Source organism: Epinephelus moara, chromosome 9, assembly GCF_006386435.1.
Source record: "Epinephelus moara isolate mb chromosome 9, YSFRI_EMoa_1.0, whole genome shotgun sequence".
NCBI classification, from domain to species: domain Eukaryota; kingdom Metazoa; phylum Chordata; class Actinopteri; order Perciformes; family Serranidae; genus Epinephelus; species Epinephelus moara.
In genome coordinates, this window is record NC_065514.1 from 10,919,576 (window position 1) to 10,930,039 (window position 10,464).

A 10,464-nucleotide genomic window follows, 5' to 3' on the forward strand; every position below is an offset into this window, starting at 1 on the left:
CTTAAAACATACATTTATATTTACATTACATCAAATCAAATACTTCTGTTAGTACACTTCCATGTAGTATACTATGTGTACTATGTACTCATTGGCGTAGTGCGCAAATTTCGACAGGCTAGTGTTGTCTCAAACCAAACACGGCCCTTGTGCACTTACCGAAAATGACGACCGCAAATTTAGACCTCTTCTTCTTCTTTTAATGCCTAATGTGCAGCTGTTAGCTAGTTAGCAAACTAGCATTAGCATTTGCGTTATCATTCGCAGTAACAAATCATTACAGACTGCTAAATTAACTCAATAAACATACTGCTGGCTTATATCCCACAACAGCATAGTGGTGCTTAGTGCAAAAAACACATGCATAACTTTCATTTGTACAATGCAGCGACGGTTGCACAGTCCTCGGCCGCCATTTTCAGTTTGAAAAGTGGTCCCTCCCCTTCCGCTACGTAGCCAAGATGGCGACCATAGAGGGCGAGAAGTGTCCATAGTTCCACACTCAACTTCTTGATCGTTTTGAGTGCACCATCCGGGTACTCACAGTGCACTGCATTTTTCCATACTTCTCAGTGTGAACACACTTATGCACTCAAAATATTTGAGACATAGCGTTAGACTGTCTTTTATTTCCTCAGTTATATATACCGAAGTGATTTTATCAGTTCTTTTAAAAGTTTTTGTTTTCATGTCGTCTGTTTTAATTGTTGACATGTAAAGCACTTTGTAACTCTGTTTAGAAAAGCGCTTTATAAATAAAGTTTATTATCGTTATTAAGTTATTATCATTAAGTAGATGTTCATATAGATACTACATTATTTTTAATTTATTTATTGAAATTTTCTCCAAAACATATATGGCACTACCACCAATGAACAAACAACCAATAAGAGCCATAATGCAGCTGTCATGTGCTGTACAATCTAGATCTCAGATCATGTCCAAGAGGATCCCAATTTAAAGGTTCCTTAATCCAAACACCTGCTGGGAAAGATGGGAAGGAAGTAAAATGCTTTTTGACCACACTACGTGCTTGTAAGTAGCTAAAAGAACTGAGATTTAGTATGTCATGCTCTCTGACAGCGTGCCCGAAAGATATACAGATATTGTTTTAAAAAGATCCCTTAGACACCGCAGCCCCTTGCTGAACCGTAAGGTGCAAATAGTCCAGTAATTTTTAAAGTATGGACAGTATTTTCAGTGAGCCATTCACAGTGGAGTCAACTGTCTGGCGGTTTTTGCTGAGAGGTAGTGGCAGTGCACAAAACACTGATGGTAAGGACACTGGATTACATGCAAACTATTCCATCTCAGCCCATACACACACATACGCTGTTCTATTTTTGAATCTAAATCTCTAGTGGATCCGGAGTGCATCACCTCAGTGTTCCTTCTAAAAGGAAATGCAGGAGTGCACTATTTCATTCATTTTGGCTGAGAGGTCTGGCTTCCATGCCAGTAATGCTCTTCACCTTCAAAGATGCAGAAAAAAGAACATTTCAAAAGCGTTCTTGCTTTGATTAAATGGGCACCTTTGCCGATTTCAAATCATCATTATGCAATGAAGTACAGTATGTTTTATGTACGATTTTTAGGGGGGTAATATAAATTTACAGAGCTAGTGTTCACAGCATACGTCCAAAATAAAAACAGGGCCCAAGCAGTGGAGGACCTTGTGCCAGACATTGCCAGGTTTAAAGGCATAGTGTTATTTTGCTTTGAAGTGGGGTTGTGTGAGGTACTTATCCATAATCAGTGTATTACACACAGTGGATGACAAGCAGCACACTACCAGTTTGGCGGAGCAGGTAGGAGCACCAACACGGAAGCTAAGCAGTGCACTGCTGCGGATGGAAAGTTGCAAACTGCTTCAGTTGCTCATCTGTGCTCTTGTCAAAGCCACCAGATTCCATTCACAAAAACAGTAATTTTAGCCCACTGAACATGGGAGCTGCTGGTCTGCCGCTGCCTCCAATGTTTCGTTAGTTTGTGTTATTGTGTGACTTTGTGGAATCTGAACTAAGCCCTTTAAACGCCAAAGTCAAACAAAAACACAAACATACAAAATGATTGATGCGGGAGTAGACCAGGAACTCCTATGGACAGTGATGTTAAATTGCTGGTTTTCTCAATGGAGTCTGGTTTTGAAGGGAGCGACATAATGGCTTCCCTACCCTATTGTAATCACTGTCTGACAGCAAGGTATAGTGGTGAAAATATTCCAAATATAATATACACTTATACTGGCAGGTTGTTCATTTTGTCTTTAGTTTCTAATAATGACTTTAGTTGTTCTTTTATCTCAGACATGTATTAGGATGTTACGTACCTTGACATGTTTCAAGATTGAACAAAACAATAAATGCAACGTCATATACGAGATACCATGCCAATAATGCAATAAAAGATACATCAGGGGGAGACAGGGAGGAGCTTCAGCACATGAAAAAAAAGAACATCAAAAGGCATGCGAGAAGGAGACGAAAATAAGACAAACAAGATCAATAAAAGAAAAGGCACAACAAGAAACCTACAAATCATCCATAACAGATCACTGCAAAAGAGAAAACCATCTTATCGACAGGGACAAGGCCAGGAGGCCTATCGAAATAAGGAAGCGGGGCCCAGGGACGATGAACAGGGACGAGGGGGCATACATGCTCTCCCACACCTGGAGCAGCGTCCTGGAGAGGACAGCAGGTGGTGTGATCGTCCTGTCAAATATCAGCTAATATCAGCTGATTGACAGATCAGCTGATAAAGACACGTCACAACCACCACCAAGTGACACTTCTGAGCCAAAACATGTCAAGGTATGTCACATCCTAACATGTCTGAGATAAAAGAACAACTAAAGTCATTAAAACACATTTAGCTGCTGCCCCTGTCCTCAGCAGTACATTGCTTAGCTTTTGTGACGGTACTCCTGTCTGCTTCTCCAAATGCGGGGCATACTGACCACTGTCAACTCTATGTAATACACAACCCCACTTCAAAAGATCCGAACTAACAATTATTTAGCAATAGCAGGCATTTCATTTTCATTGGACCTTTAGTACTGGCTGTGGCTCAGAGGTAAACTGGGTCTTCCACCAATTGGAAGATCAGCAATTCGATCCCTGGCTCCTCCAGTCTGCATGTTGAAGTATCCTTGGGCAAGATACTGAGCCCCAAATTGCTCCCGATGGCTGTTCCATCGGTGTGAATAGTTCCTGAGTAGCAGGTGGCACCTTGTACGTTAGCCTCGGCCAAGTGTGTGAAAATACTAGCAAGGTGCTATACAAGTGCACGTCCATTCACCATTCAATCGCCAGCTAGATTTCTCATCTTGGATGCTGAGATTCACATTCACTGAAAATGAATTCCATTGTATTTTTGAAATATCATGAAGGACATTGTTTACAGGCCACATATTCTAATGACCTTGCCCTGGGCACTAACAATGTCAGAAACACCAGAGACAGTGCTACTGATGTCAACATAGAGGGTTATATACAATAATTAGCTCCTCAGAGATATGATATATTCCACAGGTATGTAACCGACTCATTTAATGACCTGCTCAGCTCAGAGTTTTAAATATCATGACCTTAGGTGTAGTATTTGTGTGTCTCACCTACTCCCTGCCCACCTGAGTGACTGGGCACAGACGATGCAAGCTGTGTCTGAGCCTGAATGTGTGAGATTGTCTACAGCTCCTTCTGTTTCTCTTTCTCAGCCTCCCCCTTACTCTGTCTAGGCATTTGGCCCTGCAGGTAAAGCCAGGTGTCTACTGGAGGAGCATCACTCTAAAGCCACAAAAGGGGTAAAACACATCGCAGCAGGGAGGAAAACGTGCTTTATTTAGATATCTGGGAGCTCTACCGCCTTGTATAAACGCCAGAATTTCCAAATGCCAAAATTCCACTCCAGATACTAAGCTGCCAGGCACCACACCAGACAAAAGGGGAGAGAATTGGGGCAGAAAAAAAGAGAAGATATTTGAGCTCTGAAAACTCCTGCTTGACACTTTCCAAAACACATTCTTTAAAATGCACATCACAGCACGGCACACGAGGCAGCGTTAAGTAGTTCATACATATGAAATAAAGAAAAGAACTGGAGGGGGGGAAAAGCAGAAACGTGAAAAAAGCAAGACGAGCGCATGTCATATCACAGGATATTAAAGCCTTTTCTCCCTCCTGTCTTTCTTTTGCTCTCTTTTTAATAAGAAGCATTTCTAGCTGCTAACAAAACTCCACATCAAAATGCTATGCTGAGTGTGTGCTCCTGTGTGGGCCCTCTAATAGGTGTCTGTGTAATTGGCTGGTTGACAGGCTGATCACTAACAGACATGAGATGAAGGGCTCAGGGAAGGAGACGTCCATCCTCACTCTCCTTCTGTTGCCATGTCACCATGACAAACACCCATCTGTAAGCAAAACAAACTAAGGCCATGGACTCCAAGGATGGATGCTTTACCACTGGAAAAAAAAAGGCTTTGTATCCACTTTATGTCTGGTATCTCTCCTGCATTTTCAAACAAGCAGCTATACATTAGTTGTTTCAGACAGACCCCTGGAGAGAGTTCAATCCAGGCAGTACGGAGAGTACATAACTGCAATTACTGCTGCTGTACACTGACACTTGCAGGTCATAGGTACATTAGGATATGTGATTTGGTAATAGCTCTTTATTATATAATGCATCAGACAACAAGAGGTTGCTAGAGATTTGGCAGACTATTATTTTAATCATGTTTAAAGGTACTGTGCTTCCCCATGGAGGGAGGCGGAGAGAGAGAACGAGAAAGCAAAAGACAGTCAACGAGAGAAGGGGGTAGAAAAACAGAGAAGTCGGGTTTAAATGTCCAAATGTAGCACAAATTTTAACAGAATTTCCAAAAAATCAGCAAAAAAAAAAAAAAGCTAATTTATGTGCCGCATTACATCCACTACTGTTATGCAAACATTGAGAGTTGGTTCACTGAGACAAGCAGGTGGCACTACTCCTCCAGAAAGGTGCCACTGCAGAACAGGGTGCAACGAGATGTTGTAATTTAAATAAAGAGCGTCAGTCAAACCTCAAACTAAGAAAAATACAGTGCGATCCAATACCCATACTGCCATACTATATAGTATGCAGGAAAAAGATGTAGTATGTCAAAAATACCAGGATGTTCTACTACAGCCGGTCTGATTTTGCTGCATGCAAGCCAGCATGCTTTTCTGGCTATTCTGACCCACAATCCTCTGTGCAGCAAACGATACATCACATCGACTGAGCCGCAAAACAGATGACGGCTTGACAACTGATTGTAGTATGTCCCGATTGAGTGCATACTGCATGGACAGTACGTACTTTTTAAGGGCGGCTGCAGTACATACTAAAAGTAAAAAGAAAAAGTATGCGATTCGATCAAGTAGTCTACTGATTATTCCATTGATTAACTGGATAAGAATGACTTTTGCTTTATTATAGAGCAATATTAAATAAACAAAAAAGGCAATTAGACAAGTCTCTTGTGTGTGTTTGTGTGAGACTATCATGACAATAGCAAGCTGCCTCACTCCCCACCACTTAGAGACCACTTTGTCTGGATGAGGGCGGACACCAGCTTCAGAGACCCCAGAAACCCCAGCGCCGGGGGCCTTCATCCCAACTAGCAATCATATTGTTTTAGGGAAATGCTAACGTTAATGTTAACAATGGGTCTGCTCTGTGGACTGGATGCTTTCTACTGAGATGCTGAAACAGTGACTTCATGCTTCTGTGGTTGTTCGGTTGCAATAACCATCGAAGAAAACATTGCAGTTTCATGGTATCACCACGTTACAGAATTATAACTATTAGAAGTCAAAATGTCCCTTGAAGGAATTAAAAAACAGATGGTTGTTTTTAGTTGAACAAACATTCTATGACTATAACTGAAACAATTTTCTCAAAATAGAAATCCGCGTAAAAAGTCTCCCTTTGGAAAATACAATAAAGTTGAGATTCTCCGTCCAGTTGCATTTTTTTTTTTCTTTTCTCAGCATCATAGATAAACAAATGTACACGGTATGATGACAGTCAATTTTAATATCATGGCATAGTCTCTATATACAGACTCTACATTCAGTGAATGTAGAGTCTGTAGGCAAACCCCAGAGATCTTGCCTCCAGAAGAAGAGCGGAAGAGCCCTGGTTTCCGGTTGTAGGCTGTTTGTAGTCCGCGTGATATTGACCAATCACGTTTGAGCCGGCTGCAGTTGTTGCCAGGTTTAACAGTCCGTGCGGTGAACTAACGAGGCGGAACATAGCTGGCGTCACTGCAAACTCTGAATCAATTGCAATGGTTCAGCATATTTACTTATATATAAACGGAAGTCGGAAATGGAAAATCGCCTCATCCGCCCAAATCAAACCGGAATGCCAAAAAATTGGGGGTCTGCCCCCAGAGGCTGTATCGCTGTTTGCCGGAAGTCAGATGCCGAATACAGCCGATGGGTTCCGAGAATGATCATGGCATAACTTAAATTTGATATACCACTGCAACCCTATATAATAGACTAGTTCAGTTTTACAGTCACACTCTGTAAAGAGTTTTTGGTCTGTGTCAGTTTAAAATGACACAAAACTTTGGACACCCTCTGTCATTTTCTCTGGCTTTCCTATACCATCAAATCACGACACCTGTCCCCAGCCTAAGCACACTGTGTGACAGTAATAATAATACTCCGTGCGAAACACCGTGCACTGTATGTAGTTATATGGATTACACTTTTATTTTTACTAGTTACGAGTTTCTCAAACTTTGTGAGGAACCATTTCAACCCTACACACTGGACACTGGAAAAAAAGAGTTTCACATGTGACGGCCCCAGGGCCTCCACTAGGGTTTGGTGTTGGTGTTGTGTTATGTTCTTTTGTTTCAGAGTGCTTGTGGCTTGATTGGTCGTGGTGATTGGAGGCAGCTGGCCACTGTCTCCAGCCCTTTAAAACCCGCCCTCCTGGGAACGTGGTGCCTCTTCTTTTTCCCCATGGCACCATGCTGCGTTGATTGCATTTACTTGAGTTGTTGTATAGTTTAGTTTGCACTTGGTTATATTGTTTATTCTTGAATTTTTGTTAAAATAAATTACTTATTTTTATGTAACTCCCCATGTGTTTCCTTATTTGTGATGGTCTTAGAGCCGGACCATAACAAAAACAACTCATATTAGCTACGTGCTCTTGGAGGAGTTCTGCTAACAACAATTTGTGCATACATGAGTGTTAAAGGTCATCCAGAGACGACAAAGAGAGCTTGCAGTGGCCAAGAAATGACGATACATCTTGACTGTACGTCATCATTTATTTGCTAAATCTGTTTCTTTTGCACTTTGTCACATTTTCCTTTTAGCGTTTCACCAACTTTTCCTCTATCTTCCAACATTATATCAACTTTTCCACCTCCAAAATGTAAAAAAAAAAAAAAAAAAAAAGTTGATATTTTGGTGAGTTTTTGGCATTTCCAAATTGCAAATGAACATAAAACAGGTGAATGGAAACGCATCAAGACACAGACCGAAAGAGAGGAGAAGTGGAGACATGATACAAAGCATTCTTTGATCATGAAGCCTAATGTCCCTCTACAATTCTCTGGTTCCTCAGTGAAGCACATGAACCACACAGCACACTGGAGTCTCTGTTAACAGTGACAAACTGAGTGACGGCTGAGTCATATGAGTCAGGTTGACTGTGCATTGGCAGGTCCACATTATACAGTACACACTTGTCTCCAGTGTGAAATGGCTCACTCACTCTTCCTCAAGTTTGCTGCATGTAAAACTGAAATTGATGTAAAATGTTGTTGGCTATTCAAATTAATGCAAAAACCACAAATGTCACCCAGCATTTAGTATGATGTTATTACAAGTTTCTCTCAGTAGCATCCCCGACTTTGACTGGCTTCAAGAGTCCTGGGATGAGTCAAATGTTTGTGAAACTGAACACAGCATCTATTGTCTTTGTTATAGTCCTTGTTATACCAAACAGCAGCAAAAGACTATTTTTGAGTGCAGTGACTTTTTTATTTCTGGAGGAGACTGAATTGTGTTGTTTTCAAAATTTACACTCTGTAATTTTGTAATAAAATAAATTCTTACAAAAGATCTGCTCAGCTTGCGACTGACATTTGAGTATCAATCATCCATTCATTCTTTCCTCATCACCGACTGCTTCTCTCACAGGAAATACTACCATTGTTAAGAGATATTCAAAAGGTTTAATGTTGAGACATCTCAGTTGTTTCACTACGACACTGTTTACTTTTCAGTCCTTGATGCCCAAATTAAAGGGAGTCATTGTCACAGCACGGTGTATCCAAACCGCATATGCTATTCTCTAATTTGTTCAAACACCTTAAAGCAATTATTTTTGACAGCCCATATGGTGAAGAGGACGGGGAATAGCAGCTTGACAGGGAACATCCCAAAGTAGTGAGAGACATGAATTTTTAAAGCAAAGAAAGTGGCATATTGGAATAACTCGTCTTGTGTCGTCATGTCTCTGTGACAAAAGTTATTGTAAAGAGTATTTCCCCACTAGACAGAGTGAACAAAAGTTGTCCCACTGGTTAGAGGGGTCTAATCATAGACAGGCCCGGTGCTTATACAGCCTGATCCCTCACGGCTTTTCTGCACTTTTAATGTCCTACATTAAATCCCCACCAGCTGCTCTGTACCTGACCCTGTGCTCTGACGTCCCTGTGAGGACAGCAGGTGAAAGGACTGTCTTCCCTCTCAATGCTTTTGTAAAATAAAACAGAAAGCATTAGCAAAAAAATCTTAATGCTAATGAACGATTTAGCTGATTAATTGTTTAGAAGATGCCAAAATTCACCGGCAACAGCCTCAGTTCTGGTTACCAAATGTGGATATTCACTAGTTTTCCTCTGGACTTTCAGTCAGACAAAGCAAGACATCTGGAGATGTCATCCTGGACTCTGTAGAAACTATGATGGACATGTTTCGCTGTTTTCCTGACTCATATTTTGATATACCATACATGTATTTGGCATCAAAACTGTGGGGAGTAGTGTGCTGAGAGGCCTCAGAAAAGGAAGGCTAAATATGGAAGAGAGCTATTGTGTGCATTTCACTGAAAGCAAGAAGCGAGACAGTGTGTGTGAGACAGCAAGTTAAAGATAGATTGAAGCAATACCTTGAGTCCTCCACACTCTGCTGCTGATCCCTGGTCCACTCCAGTGATGTAAATACCTAGAGCATATTCTGCTCCGCCCCGGATCATGAGACCCAGAGACCGGCCGTCATCCAACACCAAGTTGACCTATTAAAGACAGACAGAGCAATAGATAACGCTGGCAGAAGCAAGGGTTAAATATCTAAAAATGGTGTGAACCAGACACTTTTGAAATATCAACATTTTAAATGGCATTTTGCAGCCTCAGCTGCGTAGCTTGACAGGTTGCCAGACTCGCCCGTGGTGTCGGGCTGTTCTCACTGAAATGGAGACGTGAAACACAATGCATAGGAGGAACGACAGCTCTGTTCTGAGCCGAGATTTGCTGGCAGAAATACAAAGAGTTTCAGGAGCGATTGTGGTGAGTCAGAGAGATTAATAAGGAGGCTGAATCTGTTCTGATTGGAAGAATGACTGTTTGAATTCGTCAATCAGTTTGTTTACAAGGCTCATTCGTGTCAGTCAGCCCTGATGAGCAGAGAGGACAACATCTGACACTGTTTGAATTCAAATAACCAACCAACCATAATACCCGTAATCCTCCATCCGGAAATATTGGACAATGACAAGATACGACATGCTGCTGCAGGGAGCCGACGATACCTACAGGATATACATGACTGTGCAAAATGACTCTCTGCTTTTGTATAAATGTCTGTTTAACAACTTATTTAATCTTTAATCTGTATTTGAAAGAAGAAAGCTCTCTTTAGTGCAAGATTAGTCTCCTGGTTTCATGTTTAACCTAATTAAACAACCCTCTTAATTTAAATGAAATTATTATTACGGTAAATTATACAGATACTAGAGCTGCAGCAATTAATTCATTAGTTGTCAGCTATTAAATTAATACCAGCTTATTTGCTAATCGTATAATTGGTTAGACAGAAAAGAAAGTCAGAATTCTCTGATTCCAGCTTCTTAAAAATGTGAATATTTCCTGGTTTCTTCACTCCTTTGTGACAGTAAACTGAATATCTGTGGGATGTTGATTAAACATTAGACATTTGAGGATGTAATCTCCGGCTTTGAGAAGTACTGATCAACATTTTCCCCATTTTCTGACAGTTTATAAACCAAACAATTCGATTAATCTTACTATATAATGACGAAAACTCTGTCTGTGTGTGTGTGTGTGTGTGTGTGTGTCTGTTCCACGTTTTTCTCCTCACTGACTTGGTCAATCCATGTGAAATTTGGCACAGTGGTAGAGGGTCATGGGAGGATGCGAATGAAGCAATATTACATCAATTGGCCAA

The 10,464-nt window shown here is 41.0% G+C and overlaps 1 protein-coding gene across 1 annotated transcript in view; it reads right to left on the reverse strand.

The window, feature by feature from the left end:
* The window catches only part of whrna (whirlin a), a 235,932-nt gene that overhangs the window by 109,686 nt on the left and 115,782 nt on the right, over window positions 1-10,464 (reverse strand). The window contains exon 3 of the mRNA XM_050052902.1: window positions 9,167-9,292. Coding sequence (XP_049908859.1) covers window positions 9,167-9,292 — 126 coding nt within the window. The remainder of the gene's footprint in view (window positions 1-9,166; window positions 9,293-10,464) is intronic.